Here is an 18120-nt window from a genome sequence, read left to right on the forward strand (position 1 = left end):
TGCAAAAAGTTAAGTTTATTTCGATTTTTAAGATGTGTTGAACTGTATTTTGAGATTTTTTTCCTATCTTATTTGACTTAAATCATAAAAAAATTTATTTATTTTTACATAAAAACACTTACGAGACGATCTCAAGATAAATATCTTATTTAGATCACCGATAAAAAATATTTTTTTTATTATAAATATGAACATAGTTATCACGTCACACTGAATAAAGATAAATAAAATCTTATCCGTACATCCAAAAAATTATCATCAATCGTGATGGTTTCAGGTTTGAATGTTTGAGAGGGGCGAAGGGTCGTCTGTTTGAGACTTGTCCCTTTCACATAGATATGAAGTACATTTGTCACCCAGATACATGTGCCATAAAAAACTTTTGTCCAAATCTTCCTTCACGTTCCCTTGCTAAAATTTGTCAGATAAAATATCTGAATGCACATACATTAATCCATATCCAAATTTAGATGAAATCAACATTTTTAAAAGAAATCAAAAAAATTGCACGAAACTAAATATTTATTCTACAATATACATCAAAGGGAGACTTCAGCTAAAGAAACACTGTAAAATTTGACATTTTTATTCGAAACCAATTAGAACATGAATGGTTTTTAAATCATTACGTTTCCGGGAATGCCATCGATGGTGTACAATGTTTAATCAAACTAAATGCAGTTAAATTAACACAAAATAAATAAAAAGAGCGCAATTCCGTTCTTTTCGTTTTGTAACACAGAAAATCAAGGAAAGCGGAGTAATAAAATGACATCATGACAAAAGAAAAACGATAAAGTTGTATAGAATTATGAACCAGACACAATAATAATTTCAGAGGAACTAACATCGAGTCCATTTTCACAGTTCTAACTCTACATTTTCTTCAAGTCAGCTGGGCAACAAAAGTTTACCAAATGAAAGCGAAAAATATAGGGTTGGAGCAAATTCTTTATCGGGGTTATATGCTTATGTATCTTGGAGTAGCCTGTTTATTTCCCACTTTTGTACATGCCGTTGATGATGTCCTGCACAAGAAGATGTGATGTTATTGGGAGGATTACTTGAACAAACTCCTGAGACACAACGCTTGGCGATATTCCCCACCCCTTCCCCCCCCCCCCCCCCCCCCCCCCCCCCCCCCCCAAAAAAAAAAAAAAAAAAAAAAATCCACCCCTTGAAGGGGCCAACAAACAAAAGGCAGTCGCAAATTAAACACGAGTGACACATTTTAAGATAAAGTATATATACAAGGTATTGCAAAAAAGGGTAATTGTTCCAACACGATACCACTAATGGTAGCAAAAAAATTAAAATGAAAATTTACTGACCTGGTAATACTTGAGCATCTGGGGCCTTTTCTTCTTAAAAGTTGGAGTAATGAGATCTCGTTCCATATCAAATGGTACAGGATCGAGGTGCACGGCTTTAATAAATTCAAAACCCTTCAACTGCAAGAAGAAAACAGCATATAGGGTTTAAGAACAACGAGAAAACTTTCAGAAGTTGGCCGGTGATTCCTGTTGCACAAGGCAACCAAAAACTGATTGAAAATGTCAAGAGCTCGAATGTTTTGATAAATAAAGTAGCTAGAGAATAGAGAAACCTTCTTTTCTTTTGCAATCCTTGCGAGTTCCCCAAGAAAGTATTCTTTTATTTCGACATTTTCACAGAGGGTACCAAAATCACCAGATATGTCAGCCTTTTCAGCCAATTGCTCCACTGCTTCCTTGTTTGGGTTAATAATCGCAATAAGAAAAGACTCAAAGCTGTTGCCATAAATCCAAACCTGCAGTTTGAATTATAAGCAATTTGTGACATGCACACAACGGCAAAGCACCAATATAAGAAGTGAAAATTCAGTAGAAGAAAAAGTAAATAAAAATCACCCAAATTTACGTTCAGGAATAACACGAGGAGTCCAAGTTATCTAATAAGTCGATAGTGTCTAAAGAGAGAATGTAGAAGAGGTTAGCCATTCCAACTCATAGCTAATGTTTTCAAACTGTTGCAGGCATTTACTCCAAAGTGAAAACCATTAAAGCCCAATCTCACAGAGGGACAAGAGATAAGGATACAACAAACGCAACAAAACTGCTAACACATACCGAGTCGATATCGGGAACTAGACCATAGATATTTTCCAAGTTCTCCACAGCAACATATTCTCCTTGTGAGAGCTTAAAAATGTTCTTCTTGCGATCAATAATTTTCAAGCTACCATCCGGTTGCCATTCGCCAACATCCCCTGACAGAGCAGAGTTTCATCAAAATTAGATTTCATACATCACATACTAGACTTAAAATCAATTCCAAAATGGTAAGGAAGAGCAACCTGTATGAAACCAGCCATCAATTAAGACCTCATTGGTAAGGTCTTCCCGCTTGAAGTAGCCCGAAAATAAAGTATCCCCCTGTATACATACTTCTCCACGCGGCGTTCTTGAGATAGCATCATACCCCATTTCAGGAACAGATTCCAGGCAGACATCCACATTGGGTACCGGAGGGCCCACAGTGCCTAGCATATTAATCTCATTTGGAATTGAAACAAAAGTGCCAGCACAAGTTTCTGTCAAACCTACATCACCGAAATTAACGCAAAGAAGAGATCAGGCAGATCAAGAAATAAAAAATTACAGCATAAATGAATAGGGTTTAGAAAGCAATAAAAATGCCTCAAACTGAAATCGACAAAAACCTAAAATTCAATCCAGAATATATTAGATCGATAAAAGCAACTCCCTCTCCACAACTTTTTCATTTATGTTTCACGTGGAAATATTAAGATGAGGATTCTGACGTGAGCGTGTGCAGCCTCCATAATACTAGTGGATATGATATGCAAACATTTTCGAGTTAATTATTGGTAAATTTTCCAGTTGAAGTTTCAAAGCCAAATGATTGGGTGAAAACATATTATTCGCAATGTCAACAAAAGTAAGGGAAAAATTGGGTTACTAACTAAGAGAGAGCTAATGAAAAGGTAAGCTGAAATCTTCACAGAAAACAATGCATCCAATCACAAATGGCTATGCCAATCTATGAACAAATAAAGACAGTTCATATGCCAAATGAACAAAATGCTTTAAAATGTGAATCGTTCAACAAAATATGTTATTTGTAATATTCAACCAAAGTTAATGAAAAAAAACAAGTTATCTTTTAACAGATATAGTGAAAAGGTAAGCTGAAGTATTGTTCACATGCATATGCTGAATGACAAAGTTCTTTAAACCGTGAATTGTTCAAAAACACAAAACCGGTTGCTAACAAATTTCATAGAGTGATTGAGAAATACCATATCCCTGAAGAACATGACAACATGACACCACTCGCAGAAATTCTTCCACATGAGATGCTAGAGGTGCTGCTCCGGATAAAATAATTCTTACGTTTCCGCCTAAGCCTTGTTTTACCTAGAAACATGTCGGAACAACGGCAGTCACACTCATGTGAAAGTTCGAAGAGCATAAATAAAATACAAAAGGCCAGCGTGGACAATGCTGATTACCTTCTTGAAAACAATTTTGTCACAGAGTGGAGATGCATCTGAGTGTTTACTGCCCTTCCTCATACTACGCAGCTTTCTGCAAAAAAGTTTGCCAAAGTGCAAAAATATTGAAAGTCAAGAATTTTGACCCCATTTTCAGCCATGGTCTACTGAGAAGGTGAATATCTCAGCTTCAAAACAGACTAACCAGGGGATCAGGGCTCCAAAAGGTCTAATTGCTTACGATGTAGTCAAAGCTAGTATGATGGATTTCAAGAACGGTTTGTACAACTAAAAAATGATGCAAAAATTCTCAAGAAGACCGCAAGAAAAGAAAACTTTGGACAAAATGCAGGTCACGCTCAGATATAGCTAACCTCCATAAATTTTTCCCTACCAAGAGGACAGTGAAATTGACACACACACACACACAAAAACTTACAAAGAGTAAGCAAAATTAAACATGGTTTGCTTTATGAATCCCCCAGCCGAAATCTTCTGTTGCAAACCTGAAATAGAAAGATAAGTTACAACATAACCAAGACTGACTTGAGACCATAATTATGCATCACAAGGCCGATTGAATTATTTCTTCAATATTGACTATTTCTCAGGAATTATATTGACTTTACAATCATGAAATTTTGAAATGCAGAAGGGTTCAAAATTTAACTATTAGTAGTCAAGATATATCATGAATAATGGAACCGAACCTGAATATATTCTATCTAATACCCGAGGAACTGCACAGAAAATAGTGGGTTTTAGCTCTCCAATATCTTCTACTAATAACTTCACATCCTGCAGATATGTAATAGCATAAAATGTAACTAGAATTCTCTATAATCTAACACTAGGCAGATAAACAAAATTTTACCCCACGCCAGAATCCAATTGAAGCCCCGTGATTGATGATACACTCTTCAATGATACGATCAAAGATGTGCGCCAAAGGAAGGTATGAAAGATATACGTCACTGACAGTCAACTACAAAAAAAATGTGATTCGATCAACTTTAATCGATTGTGTGATGCATCCCGCATATATCCATATAGCATGCCATTTAAGAAATTTTTTATGATCAAGACAAGAAAAACAAATAGATGGACATTTACCGCTTCATTAACACTCTTTAGAAGATGCTGCACTCCAGCTATCATAGCAACAATGCTGTTGTTGGAAATCATGACACCCTTAGGGTCACCAGTAGTTCCACTAGTATACATAATCGTACAAATGTCAGTTTTCTTTTTCACCGGAAGATCGTAGTGCTTATTTGCGCCCTGTACAAGGAAAAGTAACAAAATAATATGTTGTGTAACTACCAAAGTATGACATCAGGTGCGTGCATAAAATGATACAGAGAGAAAATATTGATGACTTTGTTCATATCAACAGGAATTGAGTTCAATCATTAAATAAGTAGATGAGCCAAACAATCAAATTAAAATACAGACATTCTGGATAGCTAAATACATAATGACAACACACCATGTAAAAGACAACAAGCATAAAACTGGATTTCAATTCTCTACCTTTTCACAAACAAACTTATCCTGCTTGCAAGCTTCTTGAAACGGTTTTATTTATATAGGCCAAATTTGGATTTATCAATCTCAGGCTGGTTCAAGTATTTTTTTCAGATACATCACAAGCCCCATTCATGAGCATTAGTTTGATTTTTTTTATGAATTAATGTAGTTATTGTCTTTGGATTACACAATGTACATAAAGTTTTTTGTAATGATATCTTTAGACTCTTGATTCTGTTCATTTTCCAGAGCTTAGACCCTGAATTTGTCAGTTCTTAAATTCAGAAGTCAGTGTCCTAACTATCGTATCGTGTCACGGCAGTGGCCCGATAAAAGAACTGCCCCACCATCTCACATTACCTCACTGTGACAACTACAGGCGTTCGTAAAAAGCAACTTGGAGCCCTCAAGGTTTGGTGAAGTGTCTATATAGTTGTCAAACATATATCTTTGGTGCATCATTGATGGCAGACACACTCTCTCAATTAAAAGCTACATTCTGGACTCTCACACGCATATGGGAACTCATGTGTTAAAAATAAGTGGGGTTTTCATTGATAAAAGTGTACAGCACTAACTCCTCTTATACATCCCCAATTATAAACAAGGAACACATAACTAATTGCCTAACAAATCCCTTGAAAACAAGGATTTGCATCATTAACTTTTCAAACTCTAAGAATACAGAATACTATATAATATAAAATTTACAATCTCCCAAAATAGCATATCACTAAAAATAGTAATCTTCCAACATCCTGTTTTTTTGGTCCTATATTTAGAATATGTTTTAATTACTTGTTGTACACACAGTAACAAACTCATAGGAAAACATTAATCACTTTAAGGAAGCTAGCACTGAAATAGTTCGCTTCCAGCATACATATGGTTGACAAATTAATAAGAGCTTGTTTGTGGCAGAGCTTAAAAGCTCAGCTGTTTCAAAGAGCTTTTAAGCTCCGAATAGTGTTTGGTAAATTTTTTTTAAAAAAAGCTTATAAGCTGTCAAAATAAAAATAAGTTGTTTGACAGCTTATAAGCTGTTTTTAAAAAAAGTAAGGGGGAGGTATTTTTTTCAAAAAGATCTTATTTTAATATTTTATATCTCTAAAATATCCTTAAATATTTTCATAAATCTCCATCATATACTCCACCCATTAAATATTAAATATTATTTTAAAAAATTTCCAAATCACATAAATTTTTCTAAAGTAAAATATTAAAACAATTTTATTTTTTAATATATGTTTATTCTAAAACTATTTTCGTATATGTATAACTCGAAACATTATTTTCATAGAATTATACCATTTTTGGTAATTTTGACAATAAAAAGATCTTATAATACCAAACATAATAACATCTTTAAGTTGTTTAAAATAAGTTTAAACAAACACTTTAACAAACAACTTATAAGCTCATAAAACATATCCTCATCCAAAAGATTGGAAACATATAAACTTGCACTGAAACAAGTTGAACTGTAAAACCAGATGGAAACAAATTGACTACGAAGCGAACGCTTTTTTTTAAGAGCCTTCCGAATTATTTTTCTTCCCTAAAATGATCAGGTGCAATATTCTAGTCAAATGTAACATTGTATGTCTTATAAAATTTTTGTATGAACAAAAATAATAATTGAAAAACTGAAATTCACTGAAATTTTGAAATTATGAATGCAGTTTATAGCAATAAATATTCGGAATCCCAAAGTAGGTATTCAAGAAGCCTCAAGCTTCATGTATGGTATTTATAGATACCGATAGATATTAGAGATAAATTTAACATTTGTGATAAAAAAAAAAAAAACATTCACAAAATGCCATTGGATCTAAGGGTTTAAAAAACTATAAAAAAAATTTAGCAACAGACATCGGGCATAACAAACTGATAAACTACAAAGATCTCTTTCTAAATATATAGCAGAAATGAGCTATTCTTCCTGAGTAAAACATTGAGATAGATTACTTTACTGATAAAAATGAACTTGAGCAGAAAATATTAACCAAGCTGTTTGATGTTATGCGGTATCTACACAGTGTCAAGCAACTCAAATTAAAATATCACAAAGGATGTACCTGTGACAGAAATAACAGAAAATCAACAGGCTCACCAGTGACAAAAACTCATCCCAAGAATAAATAGTCGCACCAAACTTTTCAACCTCTTCCTTTTGTTGAGATGTAACTTTCCCGAAGCTCACAATTGCTGAAGTTGAGGATGCAAAATTATACATTCATCGCCTTTATTTGAAACCGTTTACCGTTAGTTACAAGAAATTTGACTTGAACCCAACTTACTTCTCAAATACTTAGATGAACCCGGGAAAGTTTTCAACAGCTGAAAAAACAAAAATAAAGGGTCGCATTCAGTTGCATGATTCGATTTCCACAGGTCTCATGATTCAATTATTCACAGTCAAGGCCAAAGCCACAACAACTTTAAATGCCTCCAAAAGAGCTCAAGTCTCACATGAGAGATAAGCCAAAAAGTATTTATTAACACAAATGGATAAAGAGATATAGGTAAAACTTTCCCGCAGATATCGAAGAAACTCAATTAATTCTATGTCCTGACTTCAAACAACCGTACCTCAGAAATTTTTTTCTCCTCCACGAAAGTCAGAGTAACTTCAGCATGGCATATGATGAATTCAACAGCCCCAGCACCTAAACCAGGCAAGGGCAAGGATAAAATCTCATGGTAACAACTGAACTTAGTTCTTTCATTTTTTTTAAAAAAAAAACAGTATGCTGTAAAAGCCTATGAGCAGGTAGATGCTTCATTTTTTAACGAACAAAATGAACTGCCAAACAAATGAAAAAATGGGAATGATATGTACCTAATGTGTCATATAAAGGGACACAATAAAGCCCGTGAGCATTACAGGCCTGCAGCAATTTGTATCATATAAGATGATTGACAATGACTGGAAAATCCAAAATTTAAACATGTATACTATCGCTCACAATCTTGAAGGCATGAATCCAGAAAGGGCATAAAAATAGAATCAAGGAAGTACCTCCATGCTCATAATCCACTCAGGACAATTGGCACCATAAATTCCACATCGCACACCCTGAGATGGTTAGAAGATTAATTGGTTAGTACGAATGACATTATTTAAAAATGCAACTTCAAAACATGGAATTGTGTATAAACAGAAGCAGAGAGAGAAAAGTCGAAAGTATATAAAATTATAAATTCACAAAGTGTAATTAAAACGGTGGGCACATGGGGAAGCATGGTACACATTTTGACATTAATTTCAGTCATGAAAGACTACTCCATATCTAGGAAGCAAAGGTTGAAGCTGATTAAGACAGTTAATCAGTTGGAACTAACGCCAATTGAAACAAACCCAGGTATCACAATTTAACGTGCATATTGGAGTAGTATAGCCAATAATGAAAACCAATTTTACGGAGTAATATGATGAACAATTGAAGAAAACTGGATTTGACATAGAGCTTCATGACAACAATAAAGATTCGTGAAAACAAAAGATGGCAAGCCTTACTTCCTCCAAGCCACAACTACGGATGGAATTCCCAACTTGCAGCACTATGTTGTATACTTCTTTGTAAGTAAGCCACACATATTTTCCAGGCTTGTGAAGCAGATATATCACAATGATTAGTCCAAGAGTTCATCAAGATGTTAAAACTAATAGAGAAGAAGAAATATCAAATGAATTTGACTACAGTACACGTGATTCCCAAATAATCATTACAATGAAATCCTACCTCCCCGCTGACAATTTCACGACGGCCAAGCATTCGGTTATTGGGATATTTCTCAACTGATAAACTGTGGCACAGAAAAAAATTTTGATTCAGATTTTCATCAGCAAAGAAGGTAAAGATGAAAAAGACATCTGGGAAATCAGAATTTCAAGCCGAGCATCCAGAATGTAGGAAGCATCAAGCACAGACTCACCAATAACCCGTATCCCAGTCACTTTTATGAGATGACTACTTCTCAAATAATATTTGAATTGCATCAACTCTTGAATTGTTTTTATTCAACAAAATCTTAACAATCTCACACTTGAAATTTTCCATTCAAATTTTTAAATATGAAACCATTACACTTACGTGTAGCAATTTTCCAACGTGATAAATGATAGCTCATTAAAATAAGAAAGAAAATATATCAGGTAGTTCAGTGTGGTTGAAGTAGCACCCTAGCAGGTGTCAGGTAGAGTAATAAGAAGAAGAACAAAATTTGGAGCTTCTTCTCCGTTTTATTCATCCCGTTCAATTAAGCACGTATAGACATCATTCTGTAGACATTACCAATCTAAATGTTTTGATAATATTTTGATAACGAAATTGACAACACCGAATCCAAAGGAAAGTTCAAAAAACACAGACAGACAAAAACAAGAATGTGTAAATAAAAAATAAAAATAAAAAAAGGTCATGTGTGGAAGTGTCAATTTCATAAGATTTTAACTATTTCTATAACTGTGGGGGCCAGATCACAGCTCTCAAACAACATAATTACTGCGGAAATCTTTCTACAGTAATCAGATCCAATTGCGCAGTAGTCTTCCATGTCATCGAATACGTCTTGAATCAAATCAACAAAGAACTATTATTGAAAGAACTACAAATAAAAGTCTAAAATATAATCATTTGAGGAGACCGTGTATAGCTGCGCCAATCGACTTCATGTCATAATTCAGGGGCGATTAAAAAAAATATTTTTTTTAAAAAAAAAACATCGACTTTTTGACTGCCATTTCAAACCATGCATACACAAAAATTCACAAATACAACACTAACAGAAACCCTTCCAGATTAAACCCCTAATCTCAAAAGTAATCAATCAAATACTTCCCAAAAAAAAAACCTTGATCAATCAAATTAAGCAATCTGCATCGTAAAATGACAGCTCAATCGAAAAAAAAAAAAGAAAACCTGAAAATATCCCAGCAGCAATCGAGCCCAGGAATCGGCGGCGGGAACCCATCCTTAGCATAAATACTTCGATAAACCGGCCCCATCGACGGCTTCCCATCTTTTGCAGGCTTCGAAGTCGCCACTTCTACTATATATCTCTTCTCCGCCATCTCCAGCCGGCCTCAAACTATATGCACGGGAAATGTACCCACAATATCAACGTAAATGCGGGTATATATAGATTGAGAGATCGAAGATGCGAGATCGTTTGTGTGTGTATATATGGTTGAATGGTGCGCACCGGTGTTTGACTTGAAGATTAAATCAAACCAATGCAGATGAAGAAATATATATTTATTTATTCTAAATAAAATAAAATATTTTGGCATAAAATGTCACAGTACTGTTGACTTCAGAATTACCTTAAAATAATCATACCATCACATATATACCGTGAAAACTGAAAATCTCAAATATTTTTTTTTTACCTATATTGAAATTATTTGGAATTTAATTAACAATAATCATGGATCTCATATTCGATCTATCTACAAAAAATATTTTTTTACTAAATTTTTAATTCCACTGCAAATATGAGTCAGATTAGACCGTATCGCAAACACAAAATGATATTAAGTAATTTTAAAAATTTTAAAAATGAACGATATATTATATATATATAAGCTAATTGTATGTATAGGGTGACGAGGCAAATTCAATTGAATATTTGAATTAAATCATCTACAATTAAATCTAGATTTTAATTTTGGTCCAACAAATTAGTAGGCATAATATAGCCCGCTCTCGTGTCATCTTGACAATAAATGGTACCTGAATTTGCCCACCGCAGAATGATAATCTAACATCATGGGTGATTAAATTGTCATTGATATAAATCTTTTTGGAAGAAAACAAAAATAACATTATACCTATGTAATTTAAATTATCATCTAATATTTTTTCACCACGGAGATGGTATTTCAATGGTATATTTGATATTTAATTATTTTATTTCTATCTTTTTATTTTTATTTATGTAAATAAATAATATGTGGACTTGAAAATTTTAAAATAATTTAAGACGTGTATTACTTTTCTGGAACCTTTTATTTGCTCCTTTACACCGGGTCAATTTATTTGTAGCATCAATGCATCATCAACGGCGGTGTGCTGCCTTTATTATTTTATTTATATTTATTTATGTTAACTATTTTACAAATTTCAAACACGCGGCGTTAGAAATATTTATCGATTTTTTATTTATTTTTTTTTTTGTGTTCGAAAATGAAAACAGAAATATTTATCAATTGATGATTTACATATACCACACCAAGTTCGATAATTTTTCAAATTATCATTTTACCTTGTGTTCGATATATGTAACAGATACTCTCTCCGTCTCAATTATATAGTTCTCGTTTTCTTTTTTGTTTGTCCCAAATATATAGTCGTATACTATATTTAGTAATATTTTTTTACCCTTTTTTACTAATATACCCCTATTAACTACACCTTTAAAATTGTGCAATCATTTTTTAATACATTAAATAGGGATAAAATAGGAAGTTTGTATAAAATTTACTTTCCCAATAATTTTTTCTTAATCTGTGTAAAAAAAAAGTAGGACTATGTATTTGAGACGGAGGGAGTAGATTGTCTTTAGAACTTAAAATATCAAATTACATTTATGCATTACATATATGAGTTAGGGAACTAATTCATGTTATATACAAGTTAAAAATTAAATATGCACGAAATTATTATGAAATGATCTTACGGATCAATTTTATAAAATAAATCACTTATTTGATCTTATCTATAAAAAATAATAATTTTTATGTAAAAAATATTATTTATTTATTTTAAACATGGAACAAAGGCCGTACCAGGCTACCAGCCAACTTAAATTAAATGGTTGGTGAAGTTGAATGGCAGAGCTATTGAAATTGATTGAAAACCCAGCAACAACGCTTCTTATAAACAATCTAGAACACTATCTTATTGTTTAATTAATGTATTTGCGTTGTTCTCACAAAAAAATTGAGATATCTGAATACTCACTCGCTTTGCAAAATTCTTATTTAATCTTCACTCACATATGTAGTAAAATTAGAAGTTTATAGATATTGTAGTTCCCTCATTTTTCCTCACCGAGCATATGCAAATGCAATGCATATGTGCTAAGGATTTGATTGAAAATTATCGTCCTCATACAAGTAAATAAAATATAGTTCAATTTTTGAGAAAATATTTTTTTGGATATAATTATAGTACACGTTCTACTAAAATTTAATACCCACATATTATCCATCCAAAAAAATATACCCACAAACTTCTTATCTTATATAATCAGAAAGAAATTGGAAATAATACCTAAGATTATTGACACACCAAAAATCACTTTAATGTCCAATTTTATATTTAAGTTTATATTTGGTTTTTTAGTCTAATCAAAGTAATACCAAAATATCTAGATATTATTATAAAAGCTAACGAGGGTCACTTCGTGAAATAGAAAAAACAATGTTCTAAAAAACATTAAATGATAGATGACTCATCGCCTAGCGCCTAACCGAAGGGTCTAAACGGTTTTTTTTAAGCTTAAATAATAAATACATTGATTGGGATATTCATGAGTTTGAATAAAAAAATATTATTTTTATTTCTTATGTTTTTCAGTTTTTGTACAAAACTCTTATAAAATTTTAATAATAATAATAATAATAAGAACAACAAGATAAATATTAATAGAACAACACTGAGAAAAAACAATACTCATCAAGAATAAGAGCCGCCTTTTAAAAGGCTGAGAAAAATCAATGCTCATCAAAGACGGGTTGTTCTGTGTTGGAAAACCAGATATTTTTCAATTGAACATCGAATTTACGACGACTAACTTGTATTATTTGACTTAATCTATGTTATATTTGGAGTAATTTTTCCTTCTATCTCAAAAATCACTGAATTACATTGGTCTCTAGTATTTTAGTATAAGATAACATCGTGGGTTAATAATCTAATGGTCAAAATTTCAGAGACTTCAAATATGGCACACAAAAACGTCTATTACGTGGATTAGACCCAAAACTTTCCAAATATACGATGTAAATGATAGAAGCTTAGAAATTTTCTATTAAAAACTAGGAACATACCAACATGATGGATAAAGTCCTCTTAATTAGTGAAAATTTATATCAATACCACAACAAAATAGCAACTCAATTTGATGGAGACCAGACTGGTGTTTCAAAAAATTATACTCACTTTCACATAAATTTATTGCTCCAGTCACAGTGGCATCGCATCCAGAGACGGAGCCAAGGGGGGGCAGTGGGGGCAGCCGCCCCCCCTCAATTTTTAATGTAAACAAGGGATAGGGCCGTAGGGGTAGAGGGAGACGGTGGAGTATGGTGATGGAAATTGCTCAAATTTTTTGATTTATTTTTCCTTTAAAATTAAAATATATTTCTTAAATAAAGATTAAAAAGTTAAAAGAAATAAAAATAAAAATGGTGCATTTAAGTTTTTATTTTTATCTAAGTTATTTATTTTTTGTTCGACGATTTTTATTATGTTGAAGTAATATTTTCTTCTATAATTATCTTTTTTTTCGAAATATATGTGTTTATTCATCTTGCTCATGGTTCGAAAAAACGGTCACGGAACGGATGAAACAGTCCTTCCGAAACGGAAACCGCAGCTGTCGCGACAAAGTTTCGGGTAAAAATGATTGATTAATATAACACTGTTTTTATTTAAAATATCGACGATTTCGCGAACGTCGTGAAACGAAAGGGCGATTTCACGGATTTCGCGGCCGTCGCAAAACGTTTTAGGTAATTTTTTCAATTAAAATTTTAGCAAATTATATAATTATTTCTATTTTTATTATAAAAATATCTCGTGACGATAACCACGACCGTTCCGTGAAATTCCAATGAAATTGAAACGACAGTTTCCGCGACACTCTCCGCAACCGCACTGCGAATCATAATCTCGCCCCCCTATCTGATTTTCCTGGCTCCGTCCCTGATCGCATCTCCGGTTCCATGCATGTAGATTAACTAGCCGTTGAGTATAAATTAAGCTTGTTTTTAAGTACATACAAACAATTGGTATGTTTACCAGGCTTTAGTGAACTTCCGAAAAATCGCCCTTTTCATCGCCTATTACTGCCTTTCTTCCTTCCTTCCTCTAACTTCTTTCTCTAAGCTCTTAATCCGTTGGCTGAGCACAGACGGCGAAGCGATTTGTGGACTTGGAGGTACATGTGATGAAACCATGTCGGATGAAGAGGTTGCTGCATGCTTCTTTACTACTTCAGAGAGTGAAAAACCAGGCTTTTGATCGATCAAAGGCTTCGTCGCCACGGGTATAATTGGCACGCCCAATAACCTTTTAACCTCAGGCTTCTTAATCACTGAAACAAAAAGGATTCGTTTCACCCTGTAAAAAAATCCAAGAAACTGGAAGAAATATGAAATGATAACTCTAATATAACATGACTAACCTAAACCATAAGCGAGTGAAAACAAGTTGGAGGTAATCCAGTAGCAGAAAATAGCCTGTGTATCCATCATACATAAACAAAAGAATCAAGGTGGAGGGAAATCTTTACATTATGATTGACGTAACAACAGAGGCGAGCTAATTGTAAGAATTCAATGAGAAAAATAATCTTATAAGATAAAGCATTTACCTTCGGAAAACTTGCGGTTAAAGGGATTGTCAGTACAGCGAAAACCCTCGACACATTCTTGATTGTGTTGGCCACGGGGTTGCCTTCTAATCCTTCCTGGGCATTGCACTAAAAAGGGAGAGTGGATGAAAGATTAAAGAAAACAGACATGACTGAGGATTCAGATGTGACACAAATCATGTCCCCGATACCATAATTGCCACAGCAGTAGAGCAAAATCCACACACAAATTGAATTCTACTGTTAACTGCAAACACTACTCAGAGATGGTAATCTCCATTTTTTTTAAAGAACAAACAGTACAAGATCCTTGGTTTTGTATACTTTCTGGCAATTTTAACAAAGTAAAGGTTCTTGGTTTTGGAATAAATGATCACACGGAAAATTCAATTAATGCGTAAAATAGTAAGCAAGAATTTCTTGAACTCGTCACGACTTCAAACCGTCAAGCAGACTCTGAAATAACATGGGAGAGAAAGGTTGCTAACCTCCACTGTGATCCAAAATGTTAAAGCCGTTAAAACTGGAAGAATGAACAAGCTATCAGGAGTTGACAAATCGGTAAACCATAATGCTCCTCCCTCTTTAAACGATGGAACATTTTCTGCCAATTTTCTAACCTGCACATAGATGCTGTCAAATGGTAAAAATGTTTTTATATATTTATACAGGAATTAAGAACACTATATAGGAACATTGAAATGTAAAGGAGACAGCATCATCTGTGTTATTGAGCATAAAAAATGTCATCTTACAGCAAAGAAGAAACTGCAAAAGATGGGACCGGAAATAAGAAGTCCCTTTAAAGGGGTGAATGGAGTAACACCATACCTGCAACACAAAAAATGAAATCAATTCTAAGAACCAAATCTTTATCGAGCATTGTTGATTTATTCATTTGAGAGTGTTTTATTTTGCATATGCTGGCAACCGGCCTAAGGACCTAAAATAGAAAGCTACTTACTCCTTGAATAATTCGTTCATCCTTGCCCGACCATCAGCCACAGCATCAGGACTCATATCCTGTGAAACAATCAACGAGTATGACTATGGAAGGCGTAATTATATAAGATGTCAGGCAACAGAAACTAGTTTTTAAAGCATAAAACACCAACATCAAAAACTGTTTATTGTTGATCAACGATATACTATAGTAACCAAGAGTCTGAGGCTCATACCCTATTTTGCATTTCTTCCTTAATCTCCTCCAATCGCGGCCGTAAAAGCTGCACAAGAGCACGCAATACCATAAACGTGTCATCATTCAAGAGATACGAATAAATAAGTTGAACCAAGGCCATATTTAGAGGGCATGGCAGCATCTTAAGAATGCTCTGAGAGCAGGCAGGCCATGGCCCATGGCCAAACAAGTAGAATTTCTAACTTTTGGCCCATTGATCTTGTACATTGTGTTGAAATGTAATAGCATCAGACAGTGCTTTTAAGTAATTGCAGTGTCAGGTCCTGGATCCACCATGTAGATTTGATCCATCGGCCAAAAAAAGAGCTGGGTCGAGACCACAAACAGAGACAGGATGAAATAATAACAGTGGTTTCTTATTCCATCGCCCATGAGACCGAAACATGGCGTTATGAACTTATGTCCTGAACTTTGCAAATGTTACACAGTACTTTTTGCACGTCCCTCACTTTAAAATTCATTGGATTGAGCAAGTATTCTATCAATAACTCAATTTTTTTTTTCTCCCTCTCTTCTAATACACGAGTAGAAAAGTTGGGGCCTGGGGAAGATGGCAATTGATAAAATTCATTTGGCATACTGAAATTTTATTTATCAGTCCACCACCTCCTTGTCACTCGTAACTATGGAGTAAAATGAGATGCGGATTTCCATGATAAGAGTATGCTGACGCAAGTAAGAAAGAAATAGAAACTTCGATATGCCAGGTAGTGTCACAAAAAACTGGGTGTAACAACAAAATGCAAAGGAAAAGAACGCGCAGCTATGGCCCTTACAGTAAGTCTTGAAGTAGAAATCAGATGATTTATCATAAGAGGCAGCTGAAGCCCACGGATTAAAATAGTTGTCAGTGCAATTGAAGCCCACCTAAACACAATTAAAATTTTGAAGAGATCATCACTTAGCCAATCAACAATGCAAAGCACAACCAACCCAATTAAAATTCCGACTTATGCCTCAAAGCAATCATAAGGTTGTTGTTAATACACCTTAGAAGGTCGCCTTTCCATCACATACAAACGAACAGCCACATAGCCCACGTCAATAAAATGCTTAAAGTATGCGGCATTCACTCGCACTCAAAATCACATTTTCAATAATGAGCTCATAATATAAGTGGCAGCCATAAATGTGACCAAAATTCTCATAATTTCTATCAATAAAACTATCCCATGATCACTAAAGAATCTTGGACTAGTCCAATCTTTTAATATAGGACCGTCATCTCCTGGTTTTAAATAAAAATTCGCATGAAACCAAACTTCCATATCTCTGAATTGTGTGCTATAGACCACGCGTTTACCATTAAAGTTGTAGTTTTGATAATAATTATTTCCCTTTCAGCAGCTGTACTGGGCTAAATCCATAAGAATGATAAAGCTTTACAGTGCGTAAAATCTAAATATGTCCTCACCAATTAAATCCCGTTTGCATATGCACATAATCAATCAAGTACTGGAGCGCAGCCACGGGAAAGATAGAATCTGCCGCCACAGCTGCCACCTCATTCACCACCGGCGCCACCGGCGCAGCCACCTCCACAGCGTTATCCCCTAATGCATCCGCCACATCAGACATAATCTCAATATTATCAGCCGCCCCTTCTCCGACACCACCACTCGAGAAATTCCTGGCGAAAACAGACCCACCGTAGCCGGCAGAAATCGTAAATTTCTGATCTTGAAACATCTTTGTCGACCCATTAAGCTTACTGAAACCATTTCCGTGGACGAAAAAACAACGTTGCTGGAAAAAAATTGGGATTGCACCGTTCCTGGAAGTGGCATTGGTATGCGATTCTTCAAGATCGTTCTCATCACGATGAATATGCGAAAATGAGGGGGCAACCCGTTTCTGCAGTTGATAAAACAGCTGCCCTCTGGCTGTGATGCTCCGCCTGTAGGCCATATATTATACACTCGACCAAAAAAAAAAGCTTCAATTTTTACATTAATCAATTAAGAGTGCTTTCTGATATCTACGGGCAGATTCCACTAAGTTCACACAACATCGAGACGCGATGAAAATTACGGGGAAAATGCATTCCTAATTGTTGTATAGCATGCCGTTAGGGTTTTGGAGTTGGGCTTTTAGCAAGCTAGTAAAATCCAACGGCAACCCCCTCTCGAGTGTGACGTCACTAGCGAAAACCAATATTGCGAATTTCATTAATATGTTGATAATTTTTTTTTTAGCAATGTTATTTATATAAAGAAACTACTACAACAATTTTTACATCATATAAAATTTGATACAATAAATTAATTTATTAAATCTCTTAATATAT

The 18120-nt window shown here is 34.2% G+C and overlaps 2 protein-coding genes across 2 annotated transcripts; both read right to left on the minus strand.

Moving 5' to 3' along the window:
- Positions 1–781: 781 nt before the first annotated feature.
- LOC140872725 (long chain acyl-CoA synthetase 4-like) lies at positions 782–10261 on the minus strand. The gene is made up of 19 exons (XM_073275600.1): positions 9952–10261; positions 8773–8836; positions 8547–8636; positions 8049–8105; positions 7869–7917; positions 7619–7695; positions 7327–7366; positions 7140–7234; positions 4610–4777; positions 4371–4481; positions 4207–4294; positions 3936–4002; positions 3515–3590; positions 3302–3419; positions 2336–2581; positions 2109–2248; positions 1607–1789; positions 1332–1451; positions 782–1028 (listed from the first exon to the last, which is right to left on the minus strand). The coding sequence occupies exons 1-19, from the start codon at positions 10101–10103 to the stop codon at positions 993–995; spliced, it is 1977 nt and encodes a 658-aa protein (XP_073131701.1). The 5' UTR covers positions 10104–10261; the 3' UTR covers positions 782–992.
- A 3652-nt stretch (positions 10262–13913) lies between these two features.
- Positions 13914–17971, minus strand: LOC140872756 (mitochondrial inner membrane protein OXA1-like). Its single transcript, XM_073275638.1, has 9 exons — positions 17248–17971; positions 16610–16700; positions 15811–15858; positions 15597–15655; positions 15388–15463; positions 15121–15252; positions 14633–14740; positions 14444–14498; positions 13914–14353 (listed from the first exon to the last, which is right to left on the minus strand). Exons 1-9 carry the CDS (start codon positions 17739–17741, stop codon positions 14103–14105), a joined length of 1314 nt encoding a protein of 437 aa, XP_073131739.1. The 5' UTR covers positions 17742–17971; the 3' UTR covers positions 13914–14102.
- Positions 17972–18120: the final 149 nt, after the last annotated feature.

This window comes from Henckelia pumila, unplaced genomic scaffold, assembly GCF_033568475.1.
Source record: "Henckelia pumila isolate YLH828 unplaced genomic scaffold, ASM3356847v2 CTG_477:::fragment_1, whole genome shotgun sequence".
NCBI lineage: Eukaryota > Viridiplantae > Streptophyta > Magnoliopsida > Lamiales > Gesneriaceae > Henckelia > Henckelia pumila.